General features: G+C 31.7%; 1 protein-coding gene across 1 annotated transcript; it reads left to right on the top strand.

Annotated features, from left to right (window-relative positions):
* The first annotated feature begins 6,240 nt into the window (after positions 1–6,240).
* On the top strand, positions 6,241–18,463 carry LOC129799970 (uncharacterized). Its single transcript, XM_055844295.1, has 6 exons — positions 6,241–6,549; positions 7,083–7,169; positions 7,336–7,914; positions 11,934–12,041; positions 12,966–13,229; positions 18,140–18,463. Exons 1-6 carry the CDS (start codon positions 6,344–6,346, stop codon positions 18,270–18,272), a joined length of 1,377 nt encoding a protein of 458 aa, XP_055700270.1. The 5' UTR covers positions 6,241–6,343; the 3' UTR covers positions 18,273–18,463.
* Positions 18,464–19,516: the final 1,053 nt, after the last annotated feature.

The raw sequence follows: 19,516 nt of genomic DNA, 5'->3' as shown, positions 1-19,516 counted from the left end.
ACTTGCCAGCCTCCATAACCCAGTAATATAGTTTCGCACAAAACCACACATGGAGATTGAGTCGATGCTGAACATACTGCAAGTGGCTCATGCTTCCCCCTCGTCGCGTCTTACGATTTGGCGGCATTCATCTAGCATCTCTTGTGCACATACCTAAGCATTTTTGTCAACATTGCCAACCCTCTGGTCCCCCCTTTTGTTCTCTGTGGTGTGACAAAAAAAAATGCTCATATTGTTCACCTGACGAGAGAATTCTCTCTGCACTGAATATCACCACCAAGAGATTACAATTCTCCTGCCACAGGTAATTGCATCTTAATTGTTTTCTTTTGCCGCGCAAGTGGTTTTGGCGCGTGCGATCTTTTCTCCCCAAACAACCAAATGCACCTGCGGTGTTTTTATTATTAGAAAGTGTTTTTTGTCACTCAACAGAAGAAAAATCTTATCTTGATTGGAAATTGAGTGGAAGGGGATGAGAAACTCTGCTTTTCACAGATGATAAACCATGAAAATCATTGTATGGTGAGAAGATTAAATGATACAGATAACTCTTAATTTAAGAGACGTCGCAAAGTACCTACCAGAGAATAATTTCACTTATTTCAAAAGAATTATTTTATAAATAATTTTCTGATCAGTGAAATTGAACATTATTGGGGACAATAAATCATCGAAATAACCATTGGCTCGTTTTCCTTTTAATTTATCAAACCGATGTTGCAGACGGGGGTTCCCCCTTCCTCCAGGTCTATAAATTACAATTATTAACAGACATTTAGAATTCAATAGGAATAAAAAAAACCGTTTCATTTTATTATTTTAGTAATTGTTTTAAATTCTAAATGATGTTAAATAATTCTAATAAGCAGACCTGAGGAAGATGGAAAATCCTTCTGAAAAGTCGACCTGAGAAATTAAAAAGAGAAAGGAGCCAGAGAGGTAATTACCGTGTTTTATTGTCCATAGAATTATTTTCTTTTAGCTAATGGGTATAGCAAAAGTCTTTATCTACATCGTTCATGTTTATTAGGATCTAAAAAGCACAAGAATATAAAGTAAATTTACTGCAAATCTATATGCATGGGAAATTTAACTAAAAAAGCTACTTTTGAGAACGTTTTCCCTTTATTTAAAGTAAAGTGTATTTTAAGAATAAAAAGCATTAAATTTATTATAATTTAAGTAAGAGCAATAAATTAATTATAAGTAAAAAATAAAATAATCAACTTAATCAAATTTGAGAAAATAAAATAAATTCTCTTCTTCTTAATAAATTCTTCTCAAATAAAATTTAAAAATATAATAATCCAATTACTCAGAAACTCGTATAATAAAAAGTTAAAAAAAATTATATTGTAAAACAAAGCATCAAATTCAAAACGCAAATTTTCAAGAGTTACAGTTGATTTTCGGATAAAATTTGATTTCAGAAAGGGTGGAAAACAACACAACTTGAAGAAAATAAATAAGAAATGTAAGGAAATTCCAATGAATAGTATACATCATTCAAGTGCAACAAAATGTAATTTTAAAAAATATACTCAATAAAACTATATTCTAAAAAACACAAAATGCAAATGAAGCATGTAATTTTCTTAATTTTCTTCTTTCAATTGAACTTTTTATAACAAAATTGAATATAACATTAAGAGGTACTCAACAATAGATTCTTATTATTTCGGAGATCGTTCTGATGATATAAGAAAAAAATTTCTTTGGAAACGCTGCAAATATCTGCCCTAAATTGCTATTAGTTAACAAAATTCATTCGTATTACTTTTTTTTGTCTTGCTTCAATATATCTTTCTTTTATGAAATTTTAAAGCCTAAGTTTAGTACAAGATGAAATCTTTTTTTCTTAATCTACTTATAAGGGACTCTAAGTTTACCGGTGCTTTCACACTAGGATTTTTATAATTTAAATTCAAATTCAATTGAGCCAATTGAGCATTATAAGATTTCTAGAATTTACTTGAGAATTCTCACTGCCAGGACACATTTTGCAAGAAATTTGCTCAATTTTAAATAGTGCCGCGAGATTTTTAATTGTGAATGACTCCGAAAAATGCGTGATAGTACTTAAAATGTCTCATAAGTCACTTATCTGTTATTCAGAAGAATCCCCAAAGCCAGAAGAAAGATTTGTAGGGAAAAGGCTGATGAAGAGACTCTCATATCTTGTTGAAAATCTGTGTGAAGTCATATAAATAGGAGATTTCTTGGCACAATAATGGCTTTGGAGGAACTTAGAAAATTACTCCCGATACTGATGCTTCACTCGCGTACAAGTTTATCACCAAATTACTGTACTTATCTTATTTTGTGGCCACAAATAATAATTAATTACGAGCAAATAAATTTAATAAGAACAATTTGGTTCAAAAGGATACTTATTTAATTGCAATAAAATTGAAATTAATGACCAATTTTAACATTTTAATTTGCTGAATTCAAATTTAATTGAGCAACCACAAATATGCTATTTTAGCATGTTTAAACATGTTTTGGTGGGCCAAGTATTAGTTTATATCAATAAATAAGAGAAAATCTATCAATTCAAATTATTTTTAGTGCAAAATAACGCATATAGGAACAATTAATCTGAAAATTGTATTGAATTTACAAATTGAAAAAATCTTAGTGTGATAGCACGGTAAAATCGTATATTAATCAAATAAACACTAATAAAGAATAGTAATATTGTAGATTTTATCATAAATACATAATATTAAATATATTTTCGTTTATCAAATTAGAGGTCGAAAAAATTCAGTTAAAAATTTACGTTTGATCTTATAGTTAATTTTGTATTATAAATTATAATTTTGTTTTAGGAAACTCAACAAAACAACAAAATTTTATATGAAAATGCTCTTCCTATATTAAGACTATTATAACTACACAATTACTTCACTTACAACCGTTTGCCTCTACTGTTATCTGCTTTCAGATAGGCGTAGATTTTTCAAGATCAGAGAAATATTTTTAAAAAAATATTTCTTAATACTTGATTTTAATATTCAATTTTAATTGTTATATATTAACTATAGGAAACAGGACTTAATGGTATATTTAAATAAAAAGTAAGAATTCTAAAATTGTAAAATTAAATATAAATAGAGGGAGGTGGAGCTACTTTGACCTGTGGGGCTACATTGTTATACGATTTTTTCTCATATTTCTAAAGGAAACTGGGTTTTAACATGACGTAATTTGGATAGATAAAATAATTGTGGATCTAAATAAAATTATTGTAAGTACCAGTTTCACTTCGAAATAGGCGAAAAAGTTGTATAACAATCTAGCCCCACAGCTCAAAGTAGCCCCACCTCCCCCTATCTCTCTGGCATTTGAATGTTTTAATTTTGTTTTTACAATATTAGTGATAAAAGATTATAATGAAACCCGTCACTATCATTCTTATTACTTTCAAGTATTTTTTCAATATTTTCACTATTTTCACACTTTGAGAGGGTTCAGGAAAGTTTCGTTCTCAGGAAAGAAATTATTGCGAAATAAAAATAAAAATTTGCCATGAATTTGACTGGCAATATTTTTCTCCGTCTGATGGCACTGTTTTCTGCTGTGAGTGGTGCCAGAAACTGTTCTCATTTTTTTAAATCTCTAACTTATTGTTCAGAATTTTGTCTAAAATTAATATAAATTCAGGATAATTTTCTATGTGATTTCTATTTTTTCTATGTGAAGTCCCCATTTTGCAACAAATTTTGAAACAAATAATAACATTTAAATAGGTCATAAGTTTAAAAGATTTTCGTTATTCGTCAAAATGTTCCCATAAAAAATGAGTATTTCGACAGGTATGGGGAAACTATATATCGAATGTCCATACAGTTGGATGTAACTATTAAAATCTTAATCTTAATCATTATTTTATTAAACGACTGGAGGGAGGATCGTAAGGCCATTACTACCCCCGGGAGGACAAAGACAAGGGGCCACCCAGATCCAACATTGCTGGGCAATAAACTGGCGAATGGGGGATTGTCAAATTGATGGACTACCTTACTGAAGGTACAGCCGTAAATCGTTGTACCCTTAACCCTTCGCTTTCAATTTAAAGGCCACTGAGCCAAAAGTAATAGAGAAGTACGGCTACCTGATGTTTCGGCCACCTTCTTAATTCTAGTAGTTCCTTGCCCTTCCGAAACTCAACTCTTTTAAGTCTTTTCCACATCATCTCGTTCCTAGAGGTGACTTTTGCTCTTTTGCATCCCAGAATTTTCAGGAAATAAAAAAAAAATGAATTTTGAGGCAGCAGTGGCCGAAATTGTAAGCTGGTCCAACTTTGGCACAGCTCCTCTTCTATATGATAGGATCTCAAGTTTCCCGGAAATTCTCTGGGTGTTTTTCGTTAAATTATCAATTATAAAAATAATGTGTAGAATTTTCTGAATTAAAATTTTATCTTGAAAAGGGTAATAGGGTAAATGTACCAAATTTCGGCATAGTTGCATGCGCCAAAATCTTAAGTTTGAAATGTTATATTTTTAATACAAATTGACTTTTTTTGTTACTTCTTTTACAGAGGAGTGTTATTTTGAACCTTGTAGATAGTTTATCGTACTTGTTATCTCTAAAATTAATCTTTATAAATTTTAAAATGATTAAAAATATAGATATAGTTCTGAGTAATATTTTGGTCACTTTTATTTTCAGTTTCTTGTGTTTCGGTTTGTAATTTCGACCATGTCCTTTATTCCTTAAATTTCGATAAATTTTTAGTTTTCGTATACTCTACCTACAGGCTATAATAAAAAAAAAAACAAAAAAATATCGTTTAGACGAGCGAGATCATGTGAAAAAGACTTTGTCAGAATTCCAAAAAGACAAGAAACTGAGAATAAGATTTTTAAAAAATTTTAAAATCTTATTCTCAGTTTCTTGTCTTTTTGGAATTTTTACAAAGCCATTTTCACATGATCTCGCTTGTCTAAACGATATTTTTTGTTTTTTGTTTTATTGTAGCCTGTAGGTAGAGTATACGAAAACTAAAAAATTATCGAAATTTAAGGAATAAAAGACGTGGTCGAAATTACGAACCGGCCGAAATGTATGTATGTATGTATTTATTGAGTCATAACTATTTACAAATACTCATACTGAACTCAGTATACATTGCGGCCATCGTCGTCTTAGCGTTGGTGACCAACCTCCAGGGTGAAAACGATAGAAAACCCCTTCACAGGTTGTATATTGTCAGGTTTGCACTTTTACATTTTTTTAAAGATTTTTTAAAACGTGAGTTTGTCTACGAGTGTTGTAGTGGCAAGATTTATAGCCAAGCTAATGGGTACACTTACTCTTTTTACAAATATGGTTCTGATTTATTTTTATTCATTTTTAACCGATTACCCCTATCAGTGTCGCAAGCTTCGGACAGCCAGATTACTAGCCTACAACTGTCGATACTCTGCCACTTCAGACGGTCAAACCCAAGGCGCTCAAAGACAAGAGCCTTTTCATTCAGAGCTTCATTGTCTTAGATCTGAACCAAGACCGATGTTCCTCTTTCTGAATATTTTCAATTAATCTATATTATGTTTATGGATTGAAATTGTTTATCTCAAAAACAAAGCACCATCAAGCTTTACGTTTTTATCTAAAATTTAGTTGTTTAACATCAATCTTTGAGGAAAAAAAAATTAAAAACATTTGGCACGCGACTTGATAAATTATTCAAGCCATTTTTCACCTGTTAGACAATTTAATCTTAAAATGCATATATTTCTTTCATGTCTAAGATGTCACAACAAACAGAAAAATATAGCAGCAAAAGCCATGATATTTGCAATTCCAATTTCACTAAGTATTTCTGTGAAGCTGGAAATGTGGCTCCTGCACAGAGAAAAACATCAGAGAGCTCTCATCTTCACCACGCAGAGATGCATATTAGAAATTGCAAAAGATAAATACTCTGCGGGATGGTAAAAAGTAAAACTTTTGTGTGGTGATGGTAAAAAATTACAATAGGAGCTTAATATGCTTTAATTAACTTTTTCGAAAAAATGGGGAAAAAAAAGAAGAAAAACTTTTGAGGTTGTTTTTGCCGTGTTTGCTATTCTTCGTGGGCTTATGGCAGAGGAGAATTGGTATTGTTTCACCTCGAAATCGAAACAATTATCATCTCTCACCTGCTGCACTATTATATTTGTGTAATTGAATAGAAATGCACGTTTGCCTTTTAGTATATATAAACAGTGGAGCTTTGGATTCTTTTCCACTTAGTCGATGGATTTACCTATTGCTTTGAAGACGCGCGGGCGTCAGTGAATGAGGCATTTAGTGGATAGTTTGGTGGTGATTACAAAGTGCAAATAGGATGGTTTTTGGGCGGGAAATGTGGCAATTTGTGCTTCTGGTGCTGTCCTGTGGTGTCTTTTCGATGGTATCGGGTATTCAGGTGCATGAGGATGTGCAGGAAGATACAACAACAACCACAGCATTGCCACTGCAAGTACCCAGCAGCCAAGGGACAAATTTGGCGGGAAACTCTTCAGCAGCAGCTGAACAAGAAAACAACAGCAGGTTTGAAGAGGGAAAATGATGGAATAATTTAACTTAATACTTGAAAATCTTCTTAAGAGCTTCCGATGGTGATAAAAGAAAGATTAAGTTGATTGGCTGAATGGGCAATTTTAGGGAAATCACGCGGTGTGTATTGTTGTGAGAAACCACATTAGTGAGGCCGGAAAGGTGAAGGAATATTGTAATTGTTGTATTACTGTGGTGCAAAATTTAGGTCAGTGGTCGATGATTGAAAATCTCATAAACCTGTGTATAAAATTGATTAATGTATTCGACGTGCGAAGAAAGATACTTCTTTTTTTTCGGTCTCACCATCTTCGAGATAAATCAATCTATTTTGTGCCATTTTTTGCCCACTCATCCACAACTTTCCTTTAAATTCTCTCTTCTGTGCCATGTTTTTATGTATTTTTGCAATTTAATTCAATAAATGTATATACACTTTCTGATACTTAACAATGTCTCATTCACATCAACATCTCTCTCTATTTTTTCTTGCCCTCTGTGCACCTTCCTGCTCTCAATCCCTGAAGCGCATTGAGAAATCAAGACAACATGAGACAGAATATTGAAGGAAATTCAGGCAAAAATCAAGACAATACCTCTCAAAATAACTCAAGGTGAGGTATTTTCTTTTTTTTCTATATCTTCAAACTCTCTTGTATATCTCTATTAGGAAAAATTAAGTTGATGCAAAGAAGTAAAATAAAAAGAGAAGCAAAAAAAAATTGAAACATTGTTTGTGGAAGTTCATCTTTATATTGCAACAAGATTTTTTATCGGCAGCCGTTTTACGCATCATATTCACATACCAGACACAAATTCACAACCGAGCATCCAGCAATTTGTTCCCTCACCTCAGTTAAACACGTGGAACGAGAAAGTTACATTGTCTCCTGAGCATAATCACTTCCATCCGCTGAGGCAGGGACCACAGTACAAAGTTCTTCATGCCAAAGTGAATCCAGTATCGTACAAACATACAAATATCTTCATGCCACCCTCTGCCCAGAAGGGACACTTTGTCTGGGTGCCCTATTCCGCTGAGACTACCACCGTTCGCAACACAGAACTCCCACCAACAGTCCAGAATTCCTGGCATTGGACATCAAATCAAGAGAATAGAATAGGAGACACTACAGCAACTGCAGGTGGTTTCTCCTACAATGATAACATGAATTTGTGGCAGGATTATAAAAAGAAACCCCTTAGAGACTGGCCGTATCCCTTTGAAGTCTCAGACTCACCGTTTACGAATACTTGGACAACAGAGAAAGCTCCCATGGAGACTACAACACTCGACTTTGAAGATACTCAGTCAAAGTCTAAATCCCATCAACCGAGTATTTTTTCATCAAAGAATAAGTATGATCTTTTTATAGGTTAATTGAGTAGAGTTAAATGGCTAAACGTTGATCAAATTGGGCTACAAGATGAGCTCTATATTAATTTGGTATTGATTTATAAACGGTGTTCACCAAAGACTTGGATACTGATTTGCTCATTAAGTTTAATGATGAACACGAGTAACACATATTGCAAGAAATTATCATTTATTAATAAATTACTCGTTTAAAAACAATAAAAAATGAGTAATGATGCTATTCCAATGAGAAATTAAATAATGTTTTTAGGCACATTAATTTTCGAAAGAGCTTCTGGATTATCGATTTTTCTTTGTGTTGGTTTCTGTCTCGACTGTTTTCCCCAGTCCTCGGTGTGTACCAACGCCACCAAACAGTCGTGACAGGAATCAATACAAAGAAAAGTCGATTATGTAGAAACACATGAGAACAGCCATTTACTAAAGAAAATGTTCAGGAGAAAAATGACTCCTTTTCATTTTTCATTGGAATAGCACCATAAGGTTTACGTTTTGAGTAGAATTACGGTTTAATAATTTAGATTACATCGATGATTGAACTACTATATCATTAAAAAAGGTAAACAAAACTGATGAGGAGAATGAGTGTAAAAAAGAAGTCTAGTGAATAGGGAACATTAGACTGGTCATCGGATACTCAAAATCGATATCATTAACCATTTAGTCTCTAAATCGGCAGACAGATAAACAAATAGACAAGAAATTCTTCCACATTTTTATCAAAACTTTAGTTAAATGCGAAATTATATTAAAATAATTATAATATGATTTCTTAGGGGTAAGAGGACAATACAAAGTTATTGGAAATATTGCTCTCTCTATGTGTTAAAATAGAAAAAATAAAGCAGCTCAATTGCTAATTTTAATTTATCAATGTACCAAAGAATAGTTTTTAAATTAGAGAAAATTATTATTTTTGTCAAAAGCTGTACGATACCAACATTTTATCATTTAAGACGTATTTTACTAGATTTTTAATTCCCCTTAAATTTTAATAAGTAAGACGTAAAGATAATTCGAGGTAAAAGCAAAAAAAAAATATTTTAATTATATTAGGAAAGGCCGGAGATGTTGGGACACTTTTTCGTGTTTTAATTAAGAGTCATCATTCGAAAGAGTCAAGAAACTGTTTCAGAATTTTATATGGTCCATATTATACCCACAGGTATTGACTTTAAAAAAAGGATTCAATGGAGCTCAAAAAGTAAATAGACTTTCTTTGAGAAGGGAAAATGTTTAATGTGTTAGTTTGTCCTAAACATCCCCAAACCGGGGCACAATGGAACAAGAAAAGGAATGTTCGGGACGAGTTTTTTTGCGGTCAAGTACTACTTTCTCGACTTTACTTTAGTATTCTTTTAACGCCATTTCACTATTTGAATGGCTTGACAATCTTCAGAATGCTTTTTAATCCTCATACCAATTTCTTCAAGGCTGCTTTAATAGTAGTTTTTGATAAAACACTTTTTATCACATTTTTCTATGTCTTTTTTCGTCTGGGTACCTATGTCCACTTTGAATGCTAATTTTGCAAAAGAATGTTGTAGCGGCTCGTATTTTAATAGTAAAATGAACTACGCATTACCTACAATTTCATAGAAATTCCAAATAGCTTAAACATCCTTACACGTGTTTTTGGTACTTAAAATATGTAGGTGTTCACCTAAAATAATCCATAAATTAATAAGATAGCAAAATCTTGAATATTTATTAGAAAATAAAAAAAAACATAATAAATTTATAAAGAATTTTTTTTTAGAATCTAAGTAATAAAACTAAGGATATCCATTCTTTTAGGATATCCATTCACGATAAATTTTAATGTTACTTGATTGCATAGTGGTTTAGTTCCATTTATTTTAATAATCAGAAAAGACTCCACCTTGTCCCTAACTACCCCTCTCCTAAAATTTCCAATCTCTCCTACTCTAATTTCACAAAATTTGTAGAAATGATTTTTTCAACGGCTTCCTTAATATTTTAGTAAATTTAATTTGCAAAAAGCTCATAGATAACTATACAAAATAAAAAGAAAACTGCTAATTTTTATTAATGCCTAAAATTCTTGAATTTCTTAGAAATGGGAAAATTAATGAGTAATTAGCCGTCTTCTTGAAGCATATTTTCTAATTTAAATTTACTCAATTCTTTTTTAAATTCTAACGAGATAAAGCTGTATTGCTTAAATATTCGAGTCTTACACTGAATGAGGAAAAAGACCTAAAATCACAAATGCTATAAAAACGTATAGAGAAACACATTTAGATATAATTTTAATTTCTATCCGAATTCGTTAATAAATACAGTTTTTGTGTATATGCTCTAGAGACTATTGAACAGGTCACCTTGAAATAACCTTGAAATGAATCTTTCAAGCTCTTTACCTATAGACAAAAAATGGAAAAATCATGTAAGTGAGGGTGGAGTAGTTTTTCACGCAAGTATAACTTTTGGAATAGATTGTTAAAGTATTAAATAAATTTTCTAGTAATTGCGTTGTAAATTTTCAGACGGCAAATTTCCAAGAGAAACTGAGGGGACTTAGTATGAATATAGTTCATATTAGTTTAGCAAGTGAGTTTTGAATAAAAATCAAATTGCGTGAACTGCCTCGCCCTCTCTTAGTCCGTTTTGGAGTATTCTCAAAATTTATATTCTTTTTTTAAACTATGAAAAAAATATGCTGAATGGGTTGGATGTTGTTCACAGGAGATGAGAGTATTTCGAGTATTAAAAATCGTTCTCATTGTTTAATCTGTAAGGTAACTGAAGTAAGGATCATCAGCCTTAGAAAAATACTACATAATTTGCTTTAAGTAATTGGGATTATTCAGAATCATGCATATTTTGGAATTTTGATATTTTCTCACTGTTTCAGATGGTCAAAGAAAAAAGAAAATCATAAAAAAGTGGAATACTTTACAATAGAGAGAACTTCTCTGTTGTTTTGCTTTTCCTTTTGTCAACTAAAATTGTTAGGAAATCTCAACTCAAAGTTCCAAATTAGACATGATTCCAAATTACCCCATCTTACCCTATAGGTTCTAAACCAAAGCATCAGTCTTGAAGAAGATCTCATCCAAGTTCAAAGCGTTTGGATAAATACAGTAGAATTATTATATAGAGTAGGCGAAACTGGAGCATCACTGAACACGGGGTAGAACCGAACACTGCGATTTTTTAATTAGATATTAGACTTCAAAGGATGAGTCCTGTATGAATTCATAGATATTAGGAGTTCCTGTCCACTTAGGAAATGTTCCTCATAGTCCAAGTAGCTTAGAAATTAAAGAAATATTGTTTGGTGCTACCCTATGATCGGTGGTGCCCCAATTTCCCGTACAACCAAATTTCCGGCCTTGACTTCATTGTAATATCTGTATTTGAAAGCTAAGGGTTAACCAGTTCCAAGAATATTTCATTGATCCAATTCTGCGAATTAGAACTTTTACTATGAATTTTTTTAAGTGGATAAAATTTTGTGACGTTAATTGAGTTTTCTAAGTAAATGGGCTATACCACAATGATGCATACACTGAGAAAAAAAAGAAGCTGCGATTAACTTTTTTTTCTCTTAAATTTAACACTTTTTGGGTGTAAAAATATATCAACATTTTTTAATGTTAATTTTACACATTTTAAGGGTAAAATCGACATGAAAGAAGGGTAACTTTAACACCTAATACACCTAAAAAGGGTAATATTTACACCGATTTTGGATCAATACTGCAGGGTAAAATTAACATTTCCGAAATGTTATTTTAACTTTTTCGGATTTCTTTCAGTGTACGTAACAGTCATATAAAGAGTTATTTATCACTACCATGTGGATAAAAAATGATTGTGCATAATTATAAATATCCGGAAAGACCCCCCTTTCCCCTATCTCTTATTTAATTTTAATTAACCGTGAAATTTTGCATCTTCCAAATTATTTCCACATTACATGACCATTAACTTGACCTCTAAAATTTGATCATGAAATATCCACTTTTTGCAGATCTCCGTGGAAGAAGTTGGCTCATATTTTAACAGCAGCAATTCCAATTGGCCTCCTCATTTCCGCTCTTACACCTCACGTTGTCTACGTGAGTCCCAACAATACGTAGTGAGTGTAGAAAATATGCTTTTACTTTCTTTTCCGCACAACAATTCCACTGAAATTTTCCGCCTAAAATCATGCTAAATTTCACCTGAGTCGCTCAGGTGAGCACCTCAGGTGGATTCTTCATTAATGAAATCATATCCATTGAGTGATTGTGAATGTGTTTTGTTTGGTGATGGTTTGAAAAGAAATGCACTTTACCTGGCTTTGCAATTTACCTGGCGAGATTTTTAAGAGCAACTTCTCTTTTTTTTTATTCAACAAAATTGCCTGGAGGCACAAAAAATGGATATTGAACGATGAGTATGTGTGTGGAAGCATTGGAATTGGCACACATCATTGGATTCCGATAATAATAAGAGTTATTCAGTACATAGAAATGTTTATGCTTAATGTATATTATTTAAAAGAAGTTTGACTCTGTGTTTTTTTTTTAAATTTCTTGTGGCTGGTTCTCTCTCTTGATCTTTCTCTTTAGCATCTCTTATACTGTTCCCCAAACCCCCTTGCATTCCCGCTAAATATTCCGCGCACCAGCTGCAAAGAGTCATCTCAGAGAGATGTTACCTGAGTACAATCATTTCTATGACTTTCTCTTATTATACATTGTCGTCTCTTTGCAATAAAATGAGCTGGATATTGGAGGATTAAATATTAGTAGCAAAAAAGCATTTGTATAGGGATTGTCTCATGAAGAAGCACTTTATTGCATGTGGTCATAAAATGTCTGAGAAAAAGGCTTTCGCTTATTGCAATCAAGCAGAGAATGGGGACAAGTTTATTGGAGCGTTCGCGATGGCTGTTCACCTCTCTTTGGCAAATTGATCAAGATTCACCAGTTAATTACCCACTCACCAACTCATGGCACTCATTCATCACACTCTTGAGGTGCTGCATCAGGTGACAAATTGTACACCTTCTTTTCAGTCCACCCTCAGTCAATCCCTCACTCAACATCTTCCCCGGGAGGTTGAGATCTTTGGATAACCAAGAAGGGAAGAATCTTCCCAGCATCCCGGAAGAAGCGCGAAAAATGAAGAATCCTCTTATGGACTTTATCAGCATGTTCTCAGAAGCCAACAATGATGTTGGGGTCAATTGTGAGAACCGTGTCTTTTGCGAATTATCCAGAATGGGAGCCTACAAAGATTCAGATGTCCTGCAGAAGATGCTATGGAGAATAGCAAATGAGTAAGTTATCAATTAACCCATTAATTTGTTTTGTCATATTTGCTATAGGTATTTTTTGTGATTCAGATTAATTGTCGCTAATATGCGCTAGTATGTATAATCTGTACCTTTGATTGATTTATTATTTAGGATTTGACTTAGGGGAGACCCTGCATGTTTGAGACGCGGTGGAGTATCCTTTACCTTTGATTATTTAAAGAAATGTTACAGAAAAACTAATCGAGTTATTTTAATAAAGTCTATATTAGGGGGAGGTGGGGCTACTTTGAGCTGTGGGACTACATTGATATTCGATTTTTCCGCATATTTCTAAAGGAAACTGGATTTTAAAGATGATGTGAATTTGGATAGAAAAAATAATTGTGGATCTAAATAAAATTATTGTCAGGACTAGCTTCATTGAGAAATAGGCGAAAAAGTCGTATAATAATCTAGACCCACAGCTCAAAATAGCCCCACCTCCCCTTACTGAGTGTACTAAGCGCTATACAATATTTCAAGATAATTTTTTGAGTTTAGGAAAATAATGCCTTAAAGTCAAAACATGACAAGTGTCTCAAACATGCCGTCTTTTCGCTATTTATTGATAAAAAGGTAGAACTTAAATCAATTAGATTTTCTTTAATTAATTGTAATTTTTACTTAATGACACCAATTTTGTAGCATCAAACATATTTAGCTTTAAATTCATTTTAAACCAATTTTTGCTGGAATAGTCTATTTCTGAGAAGTGCAATAACCGTTTGAAACCGAACAAACGTCAAATGAAACTTGTACGTCAATGGTCAAAACACTATCTGAACAAACTTGTTTTGACGTATATTCAGTTTCAACGGTTTTTGCACACCCCTTGTTTTTTTATCATTAAATAAATCAAGCACTAAATGTTAAGTAAATCAAAAACACAAACAGCATATTTGAACGCTAAATTAAGAACAATTATTGATATGATCCGCATTTAAATTTGAATGAGCAATTATGACACAATACAATTTTAAAAAAACTATGGATATTATATACATATTACGTTGTTGTTCAGTTTGAGCAATAATTATGTAATAAGTTATTAGTTAGAAAACTATCAATTGACGTAAAAATTATAAGAATTAATCAAAAGACATAAAAATACAATTCATTTTTTTTATTATTTTAAATTAATTAAATTAAGAAATAAAAATTGTTTAGTTTTTAGGTATAAATCTCATATTTTTCAGGGTATTAATTTTAAAACTTTATTTAAAGGATCTTTTTCAAGATTCATGCGACCAAAATATATACTTTCAAAACTTGGTATCTGGATGTAGCTAATACTTTCAACTTAAAAAAATGTGTTCTTTATTCGTCTTAGAACGGCAGTAAAATACAAAATTTTAATTCGTAGCAAAAATTGGTCTATTTTTAATATTTTTATTTGATTGCAAAAAAATAAATAGTCTTTATTTTTACTTTTATTTAAATCCAAGCTTTTAAGGTGATTTCATTTCTTTTGAAGGTCTAGACAAGTCTTTAAATGGCATAATAATTTATTGTTACCAATTCCGATCATTTCTAAGTTCATAATTAGGACGCTAAAACCAATAAATATTATAATACCTCAATCGACAAAATCAGGGTGTTAGTAGTAAATTTTATTCAATATAAATGTCTATTTTAATGATGAAAATGTGCTTCAGTGAATTGCTTTATTTAGGAGGAGCAGTTGAGAGTTATTATGAATATTATGAATTGCAAATTAAACTTTGAGGCGTTACTACATAATGCTTATAATAAGGAGAACCAAAACTTGTGTATATTCTGTGAGTTATACGAACTTTAGATATAAGGCTTAGCCATATAACTTAACGGGGCAGCCTCAATTAGAAAGCCAAGAATTAGCTTTTTTCGCGATAATTTTAGAAGGTGAAAGAAAAGAATAAAGTTTATGAAATTTTCTTTATGTTTTTAATAAGTTTTATGTTTCATGAGTTTTTTTTTATGAAAAAAAATTACTAAATCGCGAACAAGTAAGACGTACACTAGAGCACCTCGTCGCAGCACTTCTTAATTGACGGGAAATCTACGGCTTGTAATTCTTGTCTGAGAAAAAAAATCTTTAAGGATTTGCAATTTTCATAAGTGTATTTCATAGTTAAACCAAAAGAAATCGGAAAATGTGAAATAGGAACTTTTTAGGTGTTTTTTTAAGTGCACATATTGAGACGAAATTTTGACTTTAACACGCTGTAAAAGATATTTGTATACTTATAGATATTTGAAAAAATACTTAAATTGTATTTTTTCAAATACAATTTAAGTTCAATTAGGAAAGAATTTAGTAGTGAAGAGAATAAGCCTTTATTTATTTCATTCGGTTCATAAGTTTCTTTCTTGAACGTGTTTCAGAATTTATGATGTTCGTCTGAACGCTTGCAAATCTTCTTAGCGCTTTTTGCTTTTGTCCCCGTATCTTCGGAAATACTTCGAATTAGCTTGTGAATTTTTTATAGTATATTTTTAAATAATTTATCTATCGATTTAGCGATAAAAAAATATACATCACTTTTGACCTTCTAATTCAAGCTACCCCTTTAACTGCTCTTATTATCAGACGAGTTTTTTTTTTTTTGAAAAAACTTGATTAAAGATTGTATCTTAACCCTTTAAGGACGAGAAGGTCAAAAATTGAGGGTCAGGAAAAATCATTTTTTCTAACTTTTTAGAGCAAAATACTACTTTAGAAGGCCCTAGGAAAAAATTCATTTTTGGGTCACCGGTGACCCAATCGTCCTTAAAAGGTTAAGGGCATATGATCCATTACATTCTAAAAACCAATAAAAAATTTTGTGAAGAGTAAAATATTTAATTTATTCATTAAGATACGTAAGATTGATCATTTTAACTATATTTGGAATGGCAATGTTATGGAGAACGTCTAATTCGCTTTTTTCCAATAATATTTATTTCTTTTGTTTACTAAAAATGCATTAAGTCGTTAGATGGGTCAGAAAGACTGAAAAACAGCATATTTTCTCTAATTCTTTTAACACAATAAATTGATAATAGATTTTAAGTTTTTAAGCTTATAAATGTACAAAATTTGACCTATATTTTCTAAAATTTTCATTTAAAAAATCTTTAAAAATTCAGCTATATGGGATTTGAATTTCGGATTCGGTTACCTTTTTTGAAAAAACTTACTTTTCAGTGGACAAGATTTCTCACTCAGAGTATATTCATCTGACGTTAAAAAACTAAATATTTCCTAATTAGCTGATGAGTTGAACTCGTACTTCTACTGTAAATTTCCTTTTAAATTAAATTTGGATTTTTGAGAGCTTTTTATACAAAAAATTACCATTTTCGGCTTATTTACACCACGTTTTGTCTAGTAAAATAAGATGTGATCAGGGTAAAAAAAAATTGCAAAAAACAAGCGAGCAGTAAAAAAAATTCAAAATGGGCAATAAAAAATTAAAAATATTGTCTACTGAAAAGTATGTTTTTTTTTCAAAACCGTCTCCAAAAAATAGGTCTCAACAGCAGAATTTATAAAATTTTAAAATGAAAATTTCAGAAAATAGTTTAAATTTTGTACCTTTATAAGTTTAAGAGATCGATTTAATAAATTATTTGTTATGTTAAAAAAATATGTAAGAAATATGCTCTTTTTTAGTATATTCCTTAATTTGAAAATTGAAATTTACTGACATATTTTTACCGATCTACTACCCAATCCGTTGCAGCCATAAAAATATATTAATAGTTTTTTTAATAAACGAAACTTTTTCGGGAAAACATACCAATAAAATTATATTCTAAATGGTTTTTTAATTTATTTAAAATTAGAATTATTGGACATAAAAAACTGCCCTATAATGGTGTCTGAACTGAAACTCTAATCGTATTTATGTCCCATCTTTAAGCAAGATTCTCAGATTTTTGCAGTTTTGTTTCTTCGATAGATAATTGCAATAATTGAAAAAAAATCTGAAAGTAAGAATTTCTGGAAAGTTTCGTTAAAATACAGTTTTGTGTTTTTGTAATGTTCTTTGAAGAACTTAAATTTCAATGGGAACATTATTAATGATTTTAAAGGACAAGGACCTGAAGTACTGTTTCAGTCTAAATCTCTCGGAGGGGTACAATAAAATTGCCAAAATTAAAACTGCATCTTCCTGAAAGTACCTCACCCTCCTATACTGCTCTCACTGACTAAATGTGATTTTTCATTGACAAAAAATTACTTTACTCAACAAATTAAAAGTTCCACGAGTAGCATTGTCAATTGGTGATCATTGTATAACTCTTGAGTTTATTGAAACCTCTTGAATCTGCTCCTTTCTCTGCAAATATTTGCAATCAAATATTTACTAAAGAAGACTATTGGCTCAGTAATTTTAATATAGTGTCACCTTTTTAAGTACAATGCGTGAATGGGGTTTGGGTAGAGAGGTTGAGAGCCTCAATTCGTGTGCAATATTTTTGCACAAAAAAAACACCATGAAATATCGAATGAAAGAAACTTGGAAATGATGGCATAGAAAATTTTTAATTGCTCAAAGAAATCTGTTATTCAGTTGAGAATTGCAATTCAATTTAGAGAATTTACAAGAAGAAATTCCAGAATTCTAAAACCTCTTTTTCTTACACTGGCTATTTTCCAATCAACGGTTCACTTGAGAATTTATCAGAAATGCATTGAGATAAGAGACTCCAAACAATACAACTCGGGAAATAATCAATCTTGCGTAATTTGTCATTAACATTATGTTTTTCTCTGCTGGCCAAGTCAATACATCATGTTAAGTGTGGAATCCTTGTTGTTGATGACAAGTCCTACTTTCGGGCTTTTTATGGCTTGTGATCTAACAAGAAGAGCCAATGTGTTCACAAGTTATTAATTTTTGCTGTGATTTCTGTGATACTTTCAGAACACCCGACACGGTAGCCAAGAAGACGGGCTTAATTGCGATTTTCAGGGCAATTAGAGAGAATAAATGTGCAATCTTTCACTGCAATATGCACACCTCAACATTGTCCCTGCAGAATGCTGGCCATCAGTAGAAACACCAGGAAAATTGATTGTATCATCATTAATCATGATTGCAAATAGTATGATGGACAACTTTCCTCAAAGTATCGAACAATTAATGCTACTGTCCAGGTGGAATTCTCTGGTGATGCACTGGATGGTGAGGCGAGATAATGAGTGAGATGATAGAGCGAGATAAAATAAAGCATCACCTAAATTATCACCTTTTCATTGCTAATTGCTTAAACAACTCCACAACCCAAATTTTACCTTTTGCCGTATATTTATTGAGCATGGAATTTCCTCAGTCATCTTCATTCATATTTCGCCACTTTACATTCCACACCAAAAGCTACAGAAATGGAGGCTATATAAAAGAAAAACATCTATAATTCCCACTTATTGTATTTAAATTGAAATATTATATCTTATGGGATTCCACCTATCTGGGGGGGAGGGAAAATCTTCAACATACACAGAGAAAAAAAATACCCTAGAATCAATACTTTTTTGGGATACTTTTGGTATTAAAAGGGCTCCAATACCTCGTGGTATTAAATTCTAGGGTATTTTGGGATTAAATTCAAGAAAATCTCTGTCATTGATTTAATACCATAAAATCATTAAATTTCAATCGCAATGAGTATTGATTCTATCCCATTTTGGTATTGATTCTATCCCATTATGGTATTGATTCTATCCCATTTTGGTATTGATTCTATCCCACTCTGGTATTGATTTTTATCCCACTCTGGGATTAATTCTATCCCACTCTGGGATTGATTCTATCCCACTCTGGGATTGATTCTATCCCACTCTGGGATTAATTCTATCCCACTCTGGGATTGATTCTATCCCATTTTGGGATTGATTCTATCCCATTTTGGGATTGATTCTATCCCATTTTGGGATTGATTCTATCCCACTCTGGGATTGATTCTATCCCACTCTGGGATTGATTCTATCCCATTTTGGGATTGATGCTATCCCATTCTGGGATTGATTTTAGGGTATTTAGGTATTGATTAAAAAAATATTCCTTCGGATCAATACCTCGTTAGTATTGATTTTAGGGTATTGTGGTATTAATTTTATCCCATCTTGGTATTGATTTTAGGGTGTTTTTATCCCATTTTCCGTATTGATTTCAGGATATTTTTATCCCAATTTTCGTATTGATTTTAGGGTATTTTCATCCTATTTTTCGTACTGATTTTCATCCCCCTTTGGTATTGATTTTAGAGTACTCCAGTATTGATTTTTTATCCCATTTTGG

The sequence above is a fragment of the Phlebotomus papatasi genome, chromosome 1, assembly GCF_024763615.1.
Source record: "Phlebotomus papatasi isolate M1 chromosome 1, Ppap_2.1, whole genome shotgun sequence".
Lineage (NCBI taxonomy): Eukaryota > Metazoa > Arthropoda > Insecta > Diptera > Psychodidae > Phlebotomus > Phlebotomus papatasi.
Note: the sequence above shows the minus strand (reverse complement) of the source record. Positions and strands in the feature narration are given on the sequence as shown.

Bases quoted from the DNA above. Each gene is read 5' to 3' on its own strand.
- LOC129799970 (XM_055844295.1), top strand. From the start codon at position 6,344: ATGGTTTTTGGGCGGGAAATGTGGCAATTTGTGCTTCTGGTGCTGTCC. The intron at 12,042-12,965 runs GTGAGTGTAGAA...CCTTCTTTTCAG, and splicing joins GTGAGTCCCAACAATACGTA to TCCACCCTCAGTCAATCCCT. The intron at 13,230-18,139 runs GTAAGTTATCAA...TGATACTTTCAG, and splicing joins CTATGGAGAATAGCAAATGA to AACACCCGACACGGTAGCCA.